This window comes from Sarcophilus harrisii, chromosome 2 (assembly GCF_902635505.1).
Source record: "Sarcophilus harrisii chromosome 2, mSarHar1.11, whole genome shotgun sequence".
Lineage (NCBI taxonomy): Eukaryota > Metazoa > Chordata > Mammalia > Dasyuromorphia > Dasyuridae > Sarcophilus > Sarcophilus harrisii.
In genome coordinates this window covers 481991189-482013154 of record NC_045427.1, presented here as the reverse complement: position 1 = coordinate 482013154, position 21966 = coordinate 481991189, and the positions used below count along the sequence as shown (strand labels likewise).

Sequence of the window (21966 nt, the reverse complement as noted above, 5' to 3'; positions counted from 1 at the left end):
GTAGCTTGCCCAGAGCCCCACAGCTAGTACGTGTCAGAGATAGGAATAAACTGAGATCATCTTGACTTTTAGGGCCAACTCTCTACCCACTAGGCACACTGCCTCACGTTAACAGCTTATGTGTATCAGGTACTTTCAGGTTTGCAAAGCAACTTTCATTTATTATCTCATTTGATCCTTATTATAATATAATAGGTCTTATTATTCACATTTGACAGATAAAAAAACTGAGGTTCAAAGAGCTGTGTAAGTCAATAAGGCCTCTCTGGACCTTAATTTCACACCTCTCGCTCCCTAACCAACCTCAAAATGAAGGGAATGGTCCAGATGACTTCTCCTTTCCCTTCCAGAATTAGAATCTATGATCCTTAACTCAGATGTGGTGAATATCCGGCCTGTGGACCATATAGGACCCACAAAATCGTTTGCTAAAGCTACCACAGGCGATGATGAGCTGAAAGCTAGGTAACAGCCACCTTGAGTTCTACAGGATGATCATCTTGTATGGTCTAGAAATGCTGTCATAAATATCCAAATGGCCCTTGGCAGAAAAAAGGTTCCCCATCCCTGCTATAACTTGGGCTACATAAAGCAAGGGTTCCCACCCAAGTTGGAAATAAATGAAAGAATTAATAAATAAACAAATATATAAATAAATGAATGGATGACTAAGTTAAATATATAAAAAAGAATGGATAAATATATATAAATAAGTGAATGAATGAACAAATATATAAATGAATGAATGAATGAAAAAATAGACATATATACCCAGAAAGAATGTGCTCTTTCCAGTCTACCATTCACTGACCTTGAACAAATCATTTCATATTTACAGGCCTTAGTTTCCTTATCAGTCAAATTGGAGAGCAGTACCTTATTGGCACATCACATAGGGCAGTAAGGAGGATGCACTAGAACAATATATGAGAAAAGCCAAAAAATACTCTGAATGCTTCCGTGTGGCTAATGCTAGGGATTATTCTTGAATAAATACCACGCTGAGCATTGGAGATAATGTTACTAACTTTTAGGAGACCTTACTTCCTAACCCTTTCTGTCCTGGAAGCACTGGGCTGCAGGTTCCTTCCTCTGTCTCTGATGTTGCACACAGGAGGGTCTTACCAGGGGATTTTCCTCCCTCCTTTTCCCAAGAGATGGGATTCTGAGAGCTTTGGGATTCTTCCTTCCACTTAGCCCTAAGCTGTTAGGAAATCAGAATCCCAGAATGTTGGAACTGGAAGGAATCATCATCATCATATAAGCCAGGGCTTCTTCAAGTTATTTGTGTCCCAGGCCCTCTTGGCAGTCTGGAAAAGACAATGAATCCCAGCCCTTCTGGAATAATGTCTACATCCCAAAATCAAAGGAAATGCTCAATATCAGCTGGAGGATTCACAAATCATGTGAATTTTATACATGATCCCTCAAGTTAAGAACTGCTGATTTAGTACAATCATTTTATGAACAAGGAAACTGAGGGTCACAGAGATTGACTGACTTGCTCAAAATCATGCAGCTGTTTAATGTTTTGGCTTGAACACAAATTCAGGTGTCTGATTTTAAGGTTAGTTCTCATGCAAGTGTATCATGCTGCCTCATTCCTGGTTCTTGCTTCTCCCCTGGAGTACCTTCCACCTAACTCTTCCTTTATTTTCACTCATCTTCTCTTCCTGGAGAAAAGTCCCTGCTGATCTTCCTGAGATGTACCTTCCACAGAGAGGATTATCTAAGGAACACTCCCCAAACTCCAGATAAGAAAACTGAGGCCCAAAGGAGATCCTAGAAAGTCTTTCAAGACCTTAGAGACTGGATTTGAATCCTGGCTCTCTGACTCAGAAGTTGGGTCTCTTTTTAACTACTTAGAAAGCATCCCAAAATGAGATCTTTCTGTGTTTTAAAGGATACCACAGAAGTAGAATTATTGTAAAATAAAAAAAAGGTTCCTAGATTTGGAGTCATATGCCCTGGGTTCAAATCCTACCTGTCACTCACTATCTGTTTGACCCTGGGCAAATGATTTATTCTCTCGGGGACCCAGTTTTCTCATCAATAAAATGAGAGGTTCTGGGGCAGCTGGGTGGTGCAGTGAATAGAGCACCAGCCCTGAAATCAGGAGGATCTGTGTTCAAATCTGCCCTCAGACACTTAACACTTCTTAGCTGGGTGACCCTGGGCAAGTCACTTAATCCCAATTGTCTCAGCAAAAAAATAAAAATAAAAAATAAAATGAGAGGTTTCAATGAACTCTAGATGATCAATCTTCCAGCTTTTAAGCCACGAGCCTATGATGGTTGAATCCTTGGAGCTATAGCACAATGACACAGAGGGGACAGAATTCTGGGTCTGCCTTTCCAAAGGTACCCTCCCTTACAGAATGCAGTCCTCTGACCACACAATCCCAAGAGCCAAGATGCTCAGTGGGGCTTTAAACATAAGTCTCTGCCTCCCTCTACTGTCGAAAGAGAAGACATGCAGCTATTCTCATTCCATTCCAAGTTTTGGGCTCAAATCCATCTGAATTTCATATCTTTAGCCAAACCAAACTTATTCTCTCCACCATCGGGTCTCATTCTGACAGGAATTTGTTATTACGGGAATCTGCCTGAAGGGGCTAGTTTCTGACACAGAAAAAACTCGACAATTATTGCCATGCAAAACTCTGATTTTGTATCACACACATACACACACACTCAGCCATTGTAGATCATAACATCTTATGCTTGTCTGAAAGAACACTAATGCATTGTTAAAGGAGTCATAATATATAAAGGAGTTGGGTCCAAACATTCTGGAAACATTCAGACCCTTTGACATAGAGATTCCTTTGCTCATCATCTACCCCCAAGGAGTCAGGGACAACAATGAAAGTCCATATACACCAAAATACTCACAGAAGCCCTTTATGGCAGCAAAATACTAAAAATAGTCATTCTCCTATTAAAGGGGGAATGGCTAAACAAGTGTTATGTTGGGTTACTTGGTGAGTAGCACAATATACTTACTAAGTCCTTGTTGACTGAATGGCTTGTATGACTGAATTATAGCACAGTAAAAATGGTGAATATGAAGAATTCAGATACGCATAGGAAAATTTGATGTCAATTGGTGAAGTAAGCAGAACAAGGAAAATAATATATACTGACGATGATGTAAATAGAAACAACAAAAAACCTTTGAAACTGAAATCTGTATAATCATAACATCCACGTTTGTCCTCAAAGAAGAAATAAGAAAAATGTATCTTCCTTTCTTTTTTGTAGAAGTAAGGAGCTATGGATGTGAAAAACTGCATATACTATCAGTCTCCAATGATGTCCTGGTAAGTTTTGATAGATTACTTTTTTCCAATTCCTCTTTAATTCACTTGCCTCAAAGGACTCCTCTCTGGGTAGGACAGGCCGAATCTTCTATTTGGAAACGAAGATGATATAAAAGGACAATATCTATCTATCTATCTATCTATCTATCTATTTAAATCTCATGTTGAGAATTATCTTCTCCAACATTTCTAAAAGATGACATCTACTCTGTCTGAACACCTCCAGAGCTCACTGCTTCTGGAAACATGTGTAGTTGTTCAAAAATGTCTTATGTTAAGCCAAACTCTTCCTACTGCTTCCTGCCCCAGGCCTTGGTTCTTCCCCCTGAGAATGAGCCAAACAAGCTTAATCCCCCTTCCATGTAACAGCCTTTTGGATGTCTGAAGCTAACTACTTCCAGTTACCTCAACTATTCCTCCCATGCCATGGTTTCTAAGGTCAGATGGATAACCTTGAAAGCATGCTCAAATGTGGTATATTCTCTATGGGTAAATGTGCACATAACTGCTCCTTTGACCACTCAGACCCCTCATCAGACTGACCACCCCTTTTTAAAACATCTTGCCTTCCCACAATCTCCACAACATTCACAATCAATTCTCTTCAGTCATGACATATGTATACAGTAACCCAGAACATACATTCCACCACCATTGGTGCAGAGCATACCAGAAAGGATCTGAAAATGGTGTGAATCAGGAGGGCACAAAGGTTTTATATAATAAAAGATTCAGACAATGGCAGAGCTGGAAGACCAAATCATGTCTCACCCAGACTTAATATTCTCTCTCCCCCTCTTCCCATCTCCCCCCAGGAAAGGACTTTGCCCAGAGCAAGTGGACTTAGTCATAGATTGTTGAATTGGCTGTAACCATTCTCACTTTACAAATGAGGAAATTGAGACCCATAGTAAGGGAAGAAGCAGGCCAAGGAGATATGGCTCCTTAGTGTCAGCATTAGGACTCAGTCTAGCTCTTCCTCAATAGTGATGTCAAATTCAAATAGAAACTGATTCCTATGGGTTACATACTGGCTTAGAAAACCACAAATCAGCATTATCTAAGCTGTCATGTTTTTTTAAAATATTATTAAAAGATTTCTCATTTATATTTTAATCTGGTTCCACTAGCTTTGGAGTTTTGTGGGTCACTGTGGTGCCTGTGGCTCTAGGCTGGACACCACCACCATTTGTGCCATTGCAGATGTTCTCAGTGTGTTCTTTCTGAATGTGGGTCTGCCTAATTTCATTTTTCCAGCTACATTCTTAATTCATAGAGAAAGAGTTTGGAATATGTCCATCAAAATGGATCACATTCACATGCTCTCTGTAAGACCTCACTCAGATATTTTTTGCCTATAAAATGAGATGACTTCCAAGGTCCCTTCCCTCTTTTTAGCTTTCTCTGTTAAGGATTGTGATCGTTGGATACTTTTCCTTAGAGATAGTCTTCTGCATCTTTGCCATCTACAAAGCTCCCCTCATACCCTTCAGATAGAGCTGCCAATTCTTTACCTTTCCTGTAGCTCCATGGGACACGTACTTAGCCCCCTCCCGGCGGGCGATTTCCACCTGTTTGCGAGCAATGCAGGGTCTGGCAAGGGAGGTGCCCAGGAGGTAACGATCTTCATAAAGGGCACTGGATTGGACAGCTGGCCAGATGAATTCCTCCACAAATTCCTTACTGACATCCTCGATGAAAACCTATGGGGTGAAAGGAGCAAAAAGCCCATTGGAGGAAATCTAGACAGGGCCTAAAAGTCTTGCCTTAGAAGATGGACATATACATACAATCCAGAACAAAAGTCTAGAGGTTAGGAGAACAATCTCTGCCTAGAAGGCTAGAAAGCTTTGATTCCAGGGACCAGGACCATCCTATGAGATGTCACAGGGACAGAAGAGTAAGGCTCTTCTCCAAAGGAACCTATTTTGTTTAGCTCTCACCCCAACTTTATCCCATGGGGAATAACTCCTTTCTGTAGTAACTCCACGTAGTAACTGATGTAACTCCATTCTAATGGAGGATGAGGGTGAAGAACAAAAAAAGGTCCCAAACTTTCAGGAAAGTTTAGTCTCTCTGTTTTCCAACTAAAAACATAAATTTAAACTCTAGATCTCAAAATGTAGGAGAGATTTCTAGGCCTTCTGCTTATTGCCAAGAAAGCAGCCTACATCTATGCTCAGCATTGACTGGGACTTAGATCATAATCAGTAACCAAAATCTGTGCCTTGTCTGCAGCCTCCTGTGCCCAATTACTCATCTTACCCACCTTCTACCCTCATCCCTCCCTGGTTTCCACTTTCTACTTGATCACTACCTTTTTGGCTCCAAGCTTCAATGCCTTCTTCCTGGCCTCGTCAAAGTCTTCCTTCTGTCCAATGTTGGCCTGCAAAGCAGAAGTGCAAAGAGATCGCATCCAATTAGGGGCATTCCAAAGTGGGAAAGAAGGAATCCCACTTCAGAAAGAGCAAGTGCTTTGCCTAACCTTCCTAGCAAGGAAGGAAGAAGAATCCCCTACAATAAGAGGGTGCCCATAATTTTCAAAGCCCTTATATATCTTTGCAAATACTTTCCCTCATTTTGGTCCTTACAATATCTGTAAGAGCTGAGCAGACATAATACCAATACTCCAATTGTATTTGCCCAGATCTCCACCAAGAGACAGAATTCCATGATGGGTATGGGTACTAGATCCAGCATCAGGAAGACCTAAATTTGAATCACTTACTAACCTCAAACAGACACTAGTGTGATCTAGGCAAGTCTTACAATCTCTCTGGATCTTAGTTTTCTCATCTGTCAAATAAGAGGGTCAGATTTGTTGATCTCTAAGATCCTTCAAGCTCTAGGTATATGATCCTATTGGCCAGATAAATATGTATGTGGTCATTTGGGGAGAGGAGAGAAGGGGGAGGGGGAGAAGAGACAGATAGACACACACATACATACACACACACACACAGAGTCAGAGAGCCAGAGAGAGATCTGCTTTTTATAGGTGACACCTAAGCTAGGATTCTAAGGAGCAGAGCTAGAGAGAGAATGAGGTTACCTCCAGAGTCATTTAATTTCTCCTTCATCAAAAGAAGTCTTCAAGCAGAGATTGAATGACCTCTTGGGAAGGGGAGAGGAGAGGGAGGAGGAAGAAAAATTTGGAACTCAAAATCTTACAAAAATGAATGTTGAAAACTATCTTTACATATAATTGGAAAAAATAAAATACTATTAAGTGAAAAAAAATAAAATGCCACATGATTTATCCATGAACTGATGTGATTTAGCACTGGTTTGCATGAAACACCAAAGAAATCTCCAAAGTTACAAACCTAGATGAGTGGAAGGAACACTAGTGTTGCTTTTAATAGAAAGAGAGAAGATAAGGGGGAAAGTGACTTGGCTGGGGGAAGGGATGAAAAGAGGATGACATGTTTCAGACATGTTAAATCTAGGATGCTTAGAGGACACCCATTTGGGGATGAGTGCTAGTGATACGGGTAGGACTCAGGACTAGAGACCATATCTGGATTTCTGGGAGCCATCTACTTGGAGCTGAGAGCTGATAAGATTGCTAAGAGAGAGGGAATAGAAAAAAGATGGCCTAGGACAGAGCCTTGGGGGACACCCACTCTCTTTGCCTTCTATCACATTTACTTTCTATGGCATTTATTGTGTTTTCTAGAAAAATAGCTATTGTTATTTTGCTTTAAGATTTTGCAAATATCCCATTTGGTCCTCACAACATGCCTGTGGGCTGAGTGGTACAATTATTCTCATTTTTCAGATGAGCAAAACTGAAATCGGCTAGTTAAATGTTAAACTCTTGGAAGGCAAGAATTAAGTCATGTTTCAAAATTGTATCCCAAGCAGCACTAAGAACAGCACCTTGTATGCAGTAGATATGAGATAAATACTTGACATATTAAGTAGAATTGAAATTTGCACACAGTAGGTATTAAAATAACTGCTGAATGAATGAATGTAAACTCCTAAGTTCATTGTATTTGCATGGCCATTGTAGGGTGCCTGGTACATAGCAGGCACTTAAATGCTTTTTGATTGATTTTTAATTTTATTCACATTCCCTCTCCCATCAAGGACCTAGATTTAGCCTTCTGAACATAAGTGTTTAATAAATATTTCAATTACAAATGACTATAAGTTCCTGAAGAGCAGAGGCTATGTCTTATTTATCTCTACATTTATTCCCATTGTGTTCAGCATATATTAGGTGATTTAAAAATTTCACTGAATAGTAAACATAGTAAAAATACATACAAGCTCTACTGGGATTTTGTGAAAGAGCAAAAATATAAAGAATGATTTTTATGTTGCAACTTCTAATAAATTGTAAGCTTTTATAGGGAATGATCTTTTTATTTTTTTAATCTTTAGATCTTTACATTTAGTATATAGTATATACTTAAATGGCTGCTAAATTGAACTGAATTCAATTTCATTGGATAGCCCGTAGTGATGAAATGATTTGCCCATGTAACCTATTGGTGTCAAAAGTGAAACAAAAACTTAGATCTGGCTCCTGGTATTAAATAGCTAACCGATATCTAGGGAGACAATCATAATTAAGCCAGGATTACTAGTGCTTTGTCCCAGGACACTGCATTTAGAGGTTTTCTAATTTAAAGAGCATTGATAGCAGTTAACATTTTTCAGTCATGTAGAAATAGTTTAATACCTGAACAGAAAGAATAATTCATTAAATTAGGAAATGCCAGATTGCTTCTCATTATACTTCTCTCTCCTCCCAATAAAGCAACCTCCCCAGCAACAATATTCAATATCCAGGAGAAGAAAATGAAAGAAAATTAACTCATACTATCAGCATATACAAGTTGAAGTCTATACAAACAAGAAAGAAGGAGTGGGGAGAGCAGATAATATTTGGCTTTCTTTCTCATCTGAAATGAGTCTAACAAAGAAAGCATATACATATACATACAGAACTGAGTACAATGATACATTTTACTCAACAGAATAATAAACATTTTACTCAACAGGAGAGAAAGGGGAGAAAAGAGGAAGCAGAATAGAGAGAGGTTAGATTAAGGAAGAGAATAATCCTAAATGAAACTAATTCTAATTTAAGGATGTACAAAACTATTTATAGCAGATCTTTCTAGAATAACAAAAAATTGAAAGCAGAGAGGGTTTCTATCAATGAGGGAATGGCTGAACAAATCATTTTAATATGTAAATATGATGGAATATTATATTTGTAAGAACTGATGCAGAGTGAAGTGAGCAGAACCAGGAGAACAATTTATATAATCATAACAATATTGTAGAAACAAATAATTCTGAGAGACTTAGGAAGTCTGAGTAGTGTAACGATCAAGCACAATTCCAGAAGACTTATGATGAAACGTGTTACCCACCTCCAAGAAATGGAAGAATCAGAGAACAAAAATGAGATTTTTTTTTTTGACAAAGCCAAAATGAAATTTGTCTTTGTTTTTGTTTTTTGCTTGACTACACATGCTTGTAACTGAGTATTTTATTACTTTCTTTCCCATTTGGGTGAGGAAAATGGAAGGTAGGAAGAGAAAGCTGATTTTCACTGTGTTAAAAAAAAAATGTCCCAAAGTCTCTTGCCTCCCACTTTGAGATGGTATTCACCCACCTTATTCTTATCCCTAAATAGGGATACCTTTGTAATGTTTGGCCCGAGAATGATATGTGGCACTCGCCTCACATGTAGGAACTTCTAATGGCTCTGCCCAGTAACCTTGATGTTTTTATATATGGGGAAATAAGCAAGGACATTTCAGTACCATTACACCTTAGTAATTCAAACTAATTTGGGAAAAACCTGTCAGAAATAGAGGTTTTTGTAAAGGACAGCTATTTTATTGGACTTAAATCACTATAATCACTCTGAGTTAATAAAATATTGGGTCTTTAGGAACCTACTTTAATGATCAGAATGGCTTTGCTTGTAATTAACATGTAGATTATCTCTAAAGCACCATTTTCTCTCTAGGAAGCAAAAATTCCCAGATAATTGTATTTGCTCACTTCATTTGCTGAGCTAAACTATCTTCCATAGATAACATAATGATAGACTTGTCAGGAAGTCTTGGCTTGCTGACCCTTACTTTCCCCATTCCAACCAAGGCTGTCCCTTCCCTTCATCCTAACCTCTTGCTATCTGGATTCTTGGCCCAGTCTTACTGACTGGGATCCTCAGACTGTTCTCCTGAATGTCTATATCCCAACCTTCTAGCCTGGATTCTTATTTCCTGGTATGCCTAGGAATCCACAGCACCTTCCTGCTCCTGCCTGCCCTGATTGCTCTTACTCCACTTCACCTCTGACCTATCTTATGTATGGAACGTGCCAACTCCCCCTCTTCTTAGGCTGAACCCTCAGTCCAAATCATAGGGTCACAGAATGTGACGATCTAGAAGTGACCTTCTAGCAATAAACCTCAGAACTAACTTGACACCAGGAAGCACCTTAGGAAACTCCAGCTCCTTGTTTTATAAATGAGGAAACTAAGCTCAAGATGCAATGCTTCACTCATGATCACAAGGAGAATCAAGTAGCAAGGCAAGAATTTCAAACCAGGTTCTCTAATTAAAAATTCAGTGGGTTTTTTTTTAATTTTAATTTTCCCTCTTAGGCCACTAGTTAGCTCAGGTCTGATGACTGCTGAGATCTAACTTGACAAATATTAGCTCAGTTCTTGTCAAAATCTAAGAAATTCTAAATATTGTGGCATCTCAGTTCATGGGCTTTCATTGTTCTTGTTCAGTCATTTCAGTTGGGTCTGACTCTCTGTAACCCCATTTTGAGGTTTTCTTGGCAAAGATATGGGGTAGTTTGTCATTTTTACAGAAAGGAAACTGAGGCAAATAGGATTAACTCATTTGCCCAGGATTACATAGTTAGTAGGCATGTGAGGCTGGATTTGAACTCATGAAGATGAGTCTTTCAGACTCAAAACCCTCCATTCACTGTGCTACTGTAGTGTAAGGGTCCTTTAAATGGGCAGCCACAGTGCAACAGGAGATTTGAGTGGCCTGGAAATAATCTCTGTGGGTATAGGACTGCCCCTTGGATGGGATTCTGTCCATATTGAAATAGCTTCTTAATGGGAGAAAGCTCTCTTTCTGATTGGCTGTGTGTGACCTCACAGACCCTTTGTGGGCAGCAAGTCGCTCTCTTTATCCTGGGGTAGCCGAGCTGAGTGGATGGATAGCCAAGAGAGGTAAGGAGGTTGATAGTGAACACATGGGTCTTCGGACCAGGTGTTCACTAGGGAATTAACAAGTCAGAGCATTATGTGAGTAGGTATAATAAAGGCTTTAAGTTTGCACGTGGCTGGCTGTTCTTGAGCACGCTATTGGTTATTAAACTAAGATACAAGAAATCATGGCCAGAAGCCTCTGAAGGCCTCAGAGGAGGTGAGTTGGTAGAATTAGTTGACACTGCAAAGGTCAGTGGCCAGAGGTACTCTGAGGGCTTAGGAATCAGGAGAGACTGGTAATAGTAACTGCTATCAGAGCATGTTACACTGTAGCACTGTAGTTGGAATTCTGCTTTATCATATTGTAACAACACAAGAGTTCTAGTGGATAAGTTAAAAGCTGAACACCAACCTCTCTCCACTATAGCTCTTAGCTATTTGTAAGACAAATGGAGAATCTTGTCGCTTCTGAATCAGTAGATACAGCCAGCCACTGGCAGAGAGAAGAGCTTTAAGGATGTGGTATAGGACTGAATAGGGGTATGGGCCAAGGTGAGCAGGTCTTACTGAGTCTTGGTTTTCCATCTACAAAATGAAGGTTTTGGACTCGATGGTTTCTTAGGTCCTTTCCAGTTCTGACATTCTTTAAGATCCTGCTGAGCTCTAATATTCTACAAGCTGAGGGTGTTTCCAGTACTGACATTTTGTTTCATATTCTAAAATTTTTCAAAACTGCTATTCTAAGATCTAAGATTCTTTGCAATATAGCAGCTTTAGGCTATGCTTGATATTCTCTCTGAATCTCCAGCTATTGATAGCTGGAAAAGGAGACATTTTAAAAATGAAATTGAGGAAATGAAAAGACAGTAATTTGCCTAGAGTCATTAGGCTAAAGGCAGCCTTTGCCCTCTCCTCATTCTTCCACCCTCCCCATCCACTCCCCTCCTCCCAACCCATCCAAGCAGGATTTGCCCTGACCAAGACAAGGTGAAACTTTGATACAGACACAAAGAGAGATAGACAAACTGATGCCGACAGGGAGACATGTCACAGGCAAATAAATAGATAGAAAGACTCACCAGATAGGCAATAACATCATAGCCTTGTTCCTTCAGCCACACCAGGATACAGGATGTGTCCAGGCCTCCACTGTAGGCAAGAACTACGGTGCCTTTGCTTGACATTTTAGCTACAGAAATCCAGGGAGAGTTAATGACACTACAGAGATTGCAGCAGTAAGACAGGCCACCTTTGTTTTTGTATCCCTGCTCCAGGACCTGATACAGTGCCTGGCACACAGCAGACATTTAATAAGTGCTTGCTGATTGATTGCCCAGCTCCTCCCATAAAGCCAATAAGCATTCAGCCTCCTCAGACCAGTAGGACCCTCCCAAGGCCCAGCAAGATATGACCATGACCTGAAGGCAGGCTACCCAGAGAAGGAGGGACTCTATCTTCCCACTCAGACCTCCCCACCTGCTGCTTAAACTAACAAATGAGCTGTCCCGACTGCAACTTTCCTCTCCACTTCAATCCCAATTCCTGCCCAGAGAGGCTGTGATTGGCTTTTCTCCTCAAGCTCTCCAGGAGATTTTATCTCACAGGCAGAGGCCCTTGGCAAGGACAAGTTCATTGTCCAGGCAGAGGACAGAACATTCAAGTGTAATTATTACCAGTTGAACAGTTTTTACTTCTCTAGTCTAGAAGCAAGTGATTGGGGAGGGGGATTATTGAAAGGGAAAAGAGAATGATGGGGGAAGGTTTAGCACAGTATTTGGCACATAGAAATTACTTAATAAGTGATTTATTATCTACCTTTCTATCTAGTGACATCTATCTATATCTACTTACCGTCTTATTTATTAATTGATCAACTGATCTATCTATTTATCTACTGGGCAGCTAGGTGACACAGTGGGTAGTGCAGGCCTGGAGGCAGGAGAGCTTGAATATATATGTCCAGTCTCAGACACTTCCTAGTTGTGTGATTCTGAAAAAATCAGTTAGCCCCGTTTGCCTCAGTTTACTCATCTATAAAATTAGCTGGAGAAGGAAATGGCAAATCATTCCAGTATCTCTGTCAAGAAAAACTCACATGGGATCATAAAGAATCTGAAATGACTCAATAACAAAAAATATATGGATCTATCTATGTTCATCCATCTACCTACATCTGTCTATCTAGTCTATATCTTCTTATATCTATCCACATGCATGTATGGATTTATTCATCTATCTATCTTTCTTATCTATTATCCACCCATCTATCATCTATCCATCTTTCTATCTATTCATCTATTCATCCATCCATTCATCCAGCCATCATCTATCTATCATTCTAGCCAGGAAGTTCTCCAAGGCAGGCTTTGAGAATAGAGCCAATTATAGGTCAGCATGTAACAGAGAAAAGTTTGTACCTCAAAGTTTCTAACCAAGCCTCTTCAGATGAGAGTAGATAGAAAGAATCTTGGAGTGGGAATCAGAAGACCTTGGTACTAGTCCAGAATTTATGACCTTGACAAGTATTTTTACTTTTCTAAACTTCAGTGTCCATATCTATAAAATGGGTATAATAATCTCTACTCTGATTATCTCACGGGGCTTTGAGGATCAAAATAAAGAGTTTATGTAAAAGCATTTGATGAACTATGTATGCTCATAATATGTATGTGGTAGATGTTCAGCTGTGAAAATAATGGTGGAGGTCAAAACACCTGAGGTGGGATTCAGACAGACAGGATCACTTAGTAGGCATTACTGACTGTTTTGATCAGGGTATTTACACAGATAGGGAATTTGGCTTTCAGATCTACAATCAATCAGTCCATCAACAGATATTTTAAGCACTTATAATGTGTCATGCACTGTGGTAAGTGCATATAAGAAAACAGATTTTTTTTTAAAATTTAGAAACAACCTTTAATGGCTTTTGTCTTTAGGTCACTAATATACAAGAGTTCATTAACATAACACAAAATATGTCCTATGTGATATATCATACTAATGCTAAAGAAAGCATATGTAATAGTCTATAAGAGCCATAACTGATCATCTCATTCCTCATCTTTAAAGAGGAGATGATAGAGGGAACAAGGATAGAAGAGAAAGAGGGGAGAGCTGGTCTTCACCAGCATTTGCTCAACAGCTCAGCTTCCACCCTGATGTAAGGTATGGGATAACATCACCTGGCAGAGCAAACTTATGGTGAAGTCTATGTGATTCAGCACCAGCCCTCATCCAAAATCCCAACCACAGTCCCCGTGGGTAGTTTGCACAGCAACTAGAGCTGGGCAACTGAACTGACAAGGAGGATGTTGGAAGGAATCTCAGAGGCTATCTAAGCCAATGCTCTCATTTTACAGATGATGAAATTAAGGCCCAGAACTTACTCCCCAAACCACATAGGTATTAAGGGAGAGAGGCAGGATTTGGACCCAAGTTCTTGAAGTCCAAAGCCAATGCTCTTTCCACCACAGCAGACAGAAAACTGGGTGAGAATTGAGCAAGCATTACAAATTGCAAGGGTCCAACTGAAGTGTTTTCCAGCTCTAAGAACCTGTGAAGAGGATCTTTGTCCAGGTGGAAAATACTGTGAAATTATACAAGCACAGGATTCAGAACCAGAGGACATGTGTTCAAATTCAGCTTTGCTCCTCACTGTTTATGAAACTTAAAGCAAATTGCTTCACTTCTTTCAGCCTCAGGAAACAAGGTCCCAGTTCTAAATCTTACCAGTGCTCAGAGGTACTATATCTCAGCTCAATAATTTCTGTCCTTATAGTTGAGTAAACCCAGCACTGCAGAGACAGAAACAGGTCAGATGATGCAGGGCATCACCTCCTCCTATGGGCTATCTCACCCTAATCCCTTTTAAGCAACATGTGACTGGGCAGCAAATTGAAGACTGATGGAATCAGAAAGGGCCCTATTCCCTCCAGGGTAGGATCTCATGCACACACAGCCTGTGTTTATATAACCCATTAAGGTTTCCTAAGTACATTCTTTGCCACAACCCCATGGAATATACAGGATTAGTGTTATTGTCCCCATTTTATATGTGAAAAACTGAGCCTCAGAGAGGGGAGGTAATTTATTGGGTATCACACAGCTACTAAGCATCAGAGAGCAGGATTTGAACCTATGACTTCTGACTTGTTGTCCAACATTCTTTTCATTATGCTAGCTTCAGGATTTGTCACACCCAGCTTCAAAAGTTGGGCAATGGAGACACAAGGGCTGGAAGTTAAGGAGCTGATACAAGGACTGGTAAGACCATTGAACAGAGCTTTGGACCATGAGACATACCAAGTATGACCAGAGGAAGGATCAGGGAGGGGGTTTCTAATTGCAAAGCTCAGGGGGTCCATGGTGGATCACATTGTCTGCGCAAAGGACTTTACATTTAACATGGAGCAGCCAGATGGTGCAATGGATGGAACACTGAAGTCAGCCTGAGGTTCAAATCCAGCCTCACACACTTAACACTTACTAGCTCTGTGACTCTGGGCCACTTAATCCCAAATGATTTGCCAAAAAAAAAAATGGTTGGAACATTTAACATCACATTTCCACAAGCAATGCAAAGATGATCATGTCTATTTTATAGATGAAGAAACTCAAGCTTAGAAAGGTTAAATATAGGGACAGCTAGATAGGATAGCTGATAGATCACTAGTCCTGGAGTCAAGAGGACCTGCGTTCAAATCTGACCTCAGACACTTAATACTAGCTGTGTGACTCTGGACAAGTCACATAATGCCAATTACTAGGAGGAAGCAGGGAGGAAGAGATTAATTGAGTGATGTCAGGACCAGAACTAGAATCAAAGTCTTGTTTCTTAGGACAGAGTTCTTTTCACTACTCCATGGAGTACCTCCTAGATTCTCTGGCTTTCTTCAAGTGTCAGTTAAAATCCTGCTCTCTGCAAGAAGCATTTTTCAGTTCTTAATTTTAGCAACTTCCCTCTGAGATGATTCCCAAATTATCTCATATGTCTCTTGTTTGGGCACAGTCGTTTGTGTGTTATCTCTTACATGAAACTGAACACCTTGTGAGGGACTGGCTTTTGTGCTTTTCCTTGTATTCCCAGTGCTTAGCATAGAACCTGGCACATACTAAGTGCTAAATGAATGCTTGATGACCAATTGACAAATAATGTGGTCAATAAAACCACTAGGGTTTCCTGATGATCAGCATTCTTTCAGAGAATTGTCTTTAACCCTGTGGGAGTGTGGAAAGGATGATGGAGTCTGAGGAACTTAGTTTTGATCCGAAGTTCTGCCTCTGACTATCACAAGCAAGTCTTTGGATCTCATTTTCCTTATCTGAAAAAGGGGAGGGTTAAATTAGGTAACTTCTAAGTTCTTTTCTAGCTTGAAATCTGATTCTATTTCTTTTATCTTTGTTGTTGTATGTGCATATATGTGTATATATACACATATATTTATTTGTATGTCTGTGTGTAGATTTGTTGTGGTTGTTGTGTCCAACTCTTTGTGATCCCATGTGGAGTTTTCTCGGCAAAGATACTGGAGTGCTTATATCATTTCCTTCTCTAGCTCATTTTAGAGATGAGGAAACTGAGGCAAACAAGGTTAAGTGACTTGCCCAGGGTCATACAGTTAAGTTTTTAACTCATTCTTTCTGACTCCAAGCCTCTATTTATTGCATCACCTAGATGCCCATATTGATTTATACATGTATATATATATTTTTTCCCACAGTTTGTAGGCTAAGCACTTGAAGGGACCACACAAGTCATCCAACTTGATATTATAGATGAGGAAACTGAGGTTCAGAAAAGGAAAGTAATTTGCTTAAGATCATATAGGTAACACTGGTATTTGATCCTAGTTCTTCTGGCTTCCAATCCTGAGCACTCCCTCTCCACTGTAGATCTCTGTGACACATATGCTGAAGGAGGGCAGAGCTAATAAGCACAGAAAACCAATGTAGTCTGAAAAAATGATGCAAATATTTTGTGGGTTGCATCATAGTACCTCTAACAGTATCCCAGGGCTGACAGTTCAGAAGGTGAGACTGGCATTTGCATTTCCAGGGCAAGTTTCAGCCTGCTTGGAATTCACCAACCAATGCTCTCTCCTCCCCATCCATCCATAATAGCGGTTAAACCAAATTTTCTGGGAGGACGAGGGATCGCATAGGCTCAAATTGCCTGCTAGGAAGATCTAGGGACTGCAAATATGGGAAAGGACATGCTCTCTAGGTTTCAAAGGCAAAAAGTTCAAACATAGCTGCAGAGGAATTGCCAAGTACTCCTAACATTTCTATTAAAAAACTAACATTCAACCTTCAACAGACATTTACTGTATGTACATACTAAGACAAAAATGAAATAATAACAATTCACTAACTAGCCCTGTGAAACAAGGGCAATTACTATTCCCATTTTACAGATGAGGAAACTGAGAGAGGTTAAGTGATTTGCCTAGAGTCACACAGCTAGGGAGTCTATAAGAGGGAATTTGAAGTCATATCTTCCTTCACTCTATCCCATTATGCCACTTAGCTGTCTGTTTTCAAGGAGTATCCATTCTAAATATAAGCATAATATGGATATGTACACAAATAATATAAATATAGGATAGATCCTACATGTAATAGATATAATATTATATGCATTATATAATAGATAATACTTATGGTATCATAGTATATAGATATATGTGTGTATATATATATATGTATGTAGAAATATACACACAAATATATAGAAGGGGACTCCCTTTGGCTTCTGTTCTTTTCCCCACTAGCTCTGATTTAGACAAACTCAGATTTTTTTATATTCTCTAGAGCCAAGGGCAGGGAGAATGTGTGTAGAGAACTGGAGGTGGGGACCAGGGAGGGGGGGGAACAGATCAACATGTAAGATTTTTCTCTTGCGGAAAAAAGGACCCATATAGGTTTGGATCCCTGGAAAGTCTTGTCTGAGCTATGACCTTTTGGCAGAGCCATAACTAGTGATTTTTGTGCCTGGGACAAGCAGAATGAAACAAATTTTAGGGAAGTTTTAGGGTGGAAGCAAGGCCAACTTTAAGAAAAGTTCTGTTCTAAATAGGGCAACAAGGAGAAAATATGTATCATCTGATAGCTTCCAATTTTAGTTATTCTTACTGACTTACTGACTTGCTTCTAAGCTGCTGAACACTGCAAATACTATTAGCTCTCTCTACATTTAGTGCCTTGGGGTGGAATCCAAGTCATCCCCAGTCTAGCAATGGCTCTGCCTTGGTCATCCAGGTAGAGGGTGCTCCTCCCTTAACAAAACTGGTTTAGCTTTGATCTGAGTCCATATAGAAGGCTGGATCTCCCAGAATAAGGGCATCATGCCTGTGAAGTGGAACCATGCCCGCTAACCCCTGGCAGAGGGTCCAGGTACCTGGCTGTTGGCCACAACACAGGTGACAGCTCTGCAACAGGCTGGTCAACTATCTTGGCTGAAACATCCTAGGCCACTGATCACTGAAGCATTCACACAAGCTTTTTTTTTTTTTCCTAGTTTAAAATTTAATAGTGAGTTTGAGTCACAATACCAACTGGTTACATGATCTTGGGGCAGGTTATTTCTCCCCAAATCTCAACCTGCCCATTTGCAAAATGGGGCTATTAATCCTGACTCTAGTCTATCTCCTCAGATTGTGGCAAGAACTGAAAGAGATGATGTATATACTGCAAAGGAAACAGATTATTGGTATGAGAACTTCCTAATTTTACTTTGGCTATCCCAATCTCTCTTGATTGCCCCAAATGTTTCTTATCCTCTCCCCTCAGTAGTGGGTCCCCTTTGTCTCCAGCCAAAACTGGATAGGGTTAAATTGCCATAGCCACTCACCACAGGCTTTCCCTTCTTGGCCTTGACCTCATGGCAGTTCATTAGAAGATGGATATGGTTTTGGTGTTAGATAGAAGAGGAAAGTAGAGTGTGGGTATGGAGTTTGGGCAGGGTAATCAGGAGGAGCCATGAGCACAATTTTAAAAAAAATTAACTTAAAAAATTTTAAATTAATAATTTTTAAAAATTAATTAATTAGAGCACCAGCCCTGAAGACAGGAGGACTTGAGTTCAAATCTGGCCTCAGATACTTAACACCTCCTAGCTGTGTGACCCTGGGCAAGTCACTTAATCCCAGTTGCCTCAGCAAAAAAAAAAAATAGTTAAATTTTTAAAAAATCAACAAATCACAATTCACTGAAGTAGGTGAAAAGGGTGATTTTTAAGAAAAACAGTCAGACTCTGGGCTCTCCAGCTGAGAGCTTCTTTCTTTTTTTTCCCACTTAATATTTTATTTTTTTCCAATTACATGCAGAGATAGTTTTCAAATTCACTTTTGTAAAATCTTGAGGGCTTATTTCTCAAGTGATTACATGCTCTTGCTCTCCTTTCACTCCAGAATCTGGGTGGTAGAAACTTGGGAGATTCAAATTGGACCAAACCAAACCTACCTGATTTGTGACAGATGGAAACACAGAAAAAGAGAGAGAGAGAGAGAGAGAGAGAGAGAGAGAGAGAGAGCGCGCAGCAGATAGGTTCCCCAGCTCCCTATAGCTACTGAACAGCCCTCTCTATCCCAGAGGCAGGAAACAATAAAAGATTATAGATCTTTACACAGATCTTGCAGTTCTACAAGTTGCTTCCCCCTATCCTATCTCATTTGAATCTCACAATAACCCTGTGAGGTAAATGTATTATTACCCCCATTGTCTGGATGAGACAACTAAGGATAAGAACTTAAGTGACTTGCCTCAGTCAGAAACTGAGTTTAAATCTATGTCAGCTAAGTGGCGCAATGGAAAGAGAGATGGGCTTGGTGTCAGAAAGATCTGATTTCAAATATCCCCTTAGACCTCTACTAGCTGTGTGACACTGGACAAGCCACCTCAGTTCTCTGAGTCTTAGTTTTCTCATCTATAAAATGGGAGAATAATAATAGCACCTATCTCACAGTATTGTTTCTGAGGATCAAATGATACAATATTTGCTTTGCAAGTCCTAAAGAGCAATAAAAATGCTTATTGTTGTTATTACTATTACTATTATTATTCCTAGCCCTAGATCAATCACTTTCTCCAGGATAACATAAAAAGGAGGATCAACCAATGGGTGATACTCTTTCTGTACTTTTGCTGACTCCCTCATCCATCTTACTTGTCTCATGTATCTGTCTAGGAGATGGATAACTGAAGGGGCAGGGAACAGTTGGGATCCAAGGCCCAACCTAGCCCAGCCCAGAGGTTTCCCTCAGACTCACAGGCACCCCAGAGCTTACTCTGGCACACCCTTGGGCTTGGGGATGGGAGAGGTATTTCCTATCTTTCACAATGTCCTCAACCTCCATCTCCAAAAATTTGTTCTAAGAAAATCAGATGGGGGAAATCCCCCAAGGAGTGGGACCTTCCTACTTTCTTCGGTAACTCCCATATCCTTTTCTAGTTTCCCTGTGCCATCTCCTTTGGGAAGCAGCAAAAGGGGGGAGAAAGTCCTTCAATTTTTCCAAACAGAGCAGCTAGGGATTGGAGGAGGGGTGCTAGCCCATCCCCAGGCTCTATACAGACTCAGAGGCTTGACCCAAACCCCCAGGGTCCAGCAGGAAAAAGGCTGGGTGGCTCCTTGGCAGGTTCAGCAGGAAAAGGAGGAGGGGGAGAAATGGAGTTCAGGGAAATGACTGTTGACTGTTTTCTGGGTTGGCAGGGCTCAGGATCCAGGGCTCTACCCTTTTAAGAACTCAGGCTCCTTTCAGAATACTCCAAGGTCCTTGGGCAAGGACTAAACTCACTGTGGCCCCTAGAACCCTTGCACTCAACTCATTGCTGAAATACAGGAGCAAGCAGGGCCAGAGTAGGTAGCATTTTAAGAATCTTCCAGGGATTTTACCTCGCCTCCCTCCCTTCTCTATCTCATTTTTCACCTAGCTTAACACTTGTGTGACCATGGGAAAGCTCCTCAACCTAAGTGGACTTCAATTTCCTTATCTGTAAAACAGGAATAGTAAATAAGTATCCTGTAGGACCACAGACCTAACAGCTCTGCCTCCCCTATGTCTAGCAAATCAAACTCTCACAGTCCTCATAAAGCTGGCCTTTGTCTCTTCCGGATTATCCCCTGACTTCTTTCCTCTCCTTGCTCCCTTCTCTAACTTATCTCTCAGCTAGCTGAACATTGTGTGACCTTGAGAAAGCTCCTCAACCTAAGTGGACCTCAGTTTCCTTATCTGTAAAACGGGAATCCTAATACAGGCCTATAATAAGCAGTGAACTTTGCAAACTTTAGCGAGGGTGGGGGTGAGGGGAGGCTGGTATTCATTTTGATCTCAACTTCTCCCCTAAGCACAGTATCCACCCAATCACGTATGTAATTTTTTTTTTTTTAAATAAGAATATGACCCGTGATTTCCAGGGCGTAGGAGCACCTGGTGACTATCTTCTACTACCGCAAGTCCTTACTTTATCGCTTTCAGGGTCACCTGGGAGCGCTCAGGTTTAAGGGGCTTGCCCAGGGTCAAGCAGCCAAGCTGTGACAAAGATAGAACTAGACCTCCGGTCTTTCTCAACCCAAAGCTAGCACTCTCTAGCCCCACTCCATGATGCCAGTCGCCTAGCATGTAACACTTGCTGAACAAAGTTCGATGAATTTAAATGTTGTTTATCTTTTCTCCACATAGAAAGCGATCCTCTACCGATCTCGCCGTTTGTCCCCTTTGCTCCTCCCTGTTGCCCTCTTAGACTGTTTCTTTTTCTCTATGTCTGGCCCAACAGGGTCCCCCTCCCTGCAGGGTAGCTGGATCCTGGAGGGTAAGAGGCATGGACAAGAGCTAGGGGCTGCTCCCTCCAACTCCAGCAGGTGCCCACGCAGGAAACCAAGGCTAGCCTGGTGGCCTCAGCGAGGCCATTCAGATTCTGGGAGAGGATTGAGCCGGCTTCGTGCCCCACGTAAGCAAGCGGGAAGTACCGGTGCATCAGCACAGAAGCCTGAACCGCGCTGGGTGCCCTCCTTACCGGTGCTTGGTGAGCCTGGAGGAGTCCGACCTGCTGCAGGGACAGGGAACCTGGAATCGTTCGCTGCGTTCTTCCCGGGCGTTATAAGAGCGACAGATTCCCCCCACCTCTTCTAACCCCCCTCTATCCCCCACTGGAAAGTGACTGGAGGAGGGGGCAGGGGGCGGTGCCCGACGTAGAGATGGCGCACACCTCAGGCCCCGCCCTATCCATTCATTCACCCGCTTTCCCCACCCGGCTCTACTTGGATGCTTGGCATGCGTACACGCGGGACACCGCGTCCCCTCGGGCAGCCACGCCCTCCTCGCCTCCGGGGACCAGTTCCTGCTCAGCTTCTAGCTTCTCTTCTCCCTAGGTGGGAGAGGTGAATCCAATGGCAACCCAAATCTGGAAGGACCCTGTAAAAACAAGCTCAGCTCCTGCG

At 41.1% G+C, this 21966-nt stretch overlaps 1 protein-coding gene across 1 annotated transcript in view; it reads right to left on the bottom strand.

Annotated features, from left to right (window-relative positions):
• The window catches only part of ASS1 (argininosuccinate synthase 1), an 80046-nt gene extending 58390 nt beyond the window's left edge, over positions 1 to 21656 (bottom strand). The window contains exons 1-4 of the mRNA XM_031954841.1: positions 21543 to 21656; positions 11609 to 11718; positions 5640 to 5708; positions 4837 to 5025 (exon numbers count right to left, since the gene is read on the bottom strand). Of these exons, the coding sequence (XP_031810701.1) occupies positions 4837 to 5025; positions 5640 to 5708; positions 11609 to 11713 (363 nt within the window). The 5' untranslated portion in view covers positions 11714 to 11718; positions 21543 to 21656. The remainder of the gene's footprint in view (positions 1 to 4836; positions 5026 to 5639; positions 5709 to 11608; positions 11719 to 21542) is intronic.
• Positions 21657 to 21966: the final 310 nt, after the last annotated feature.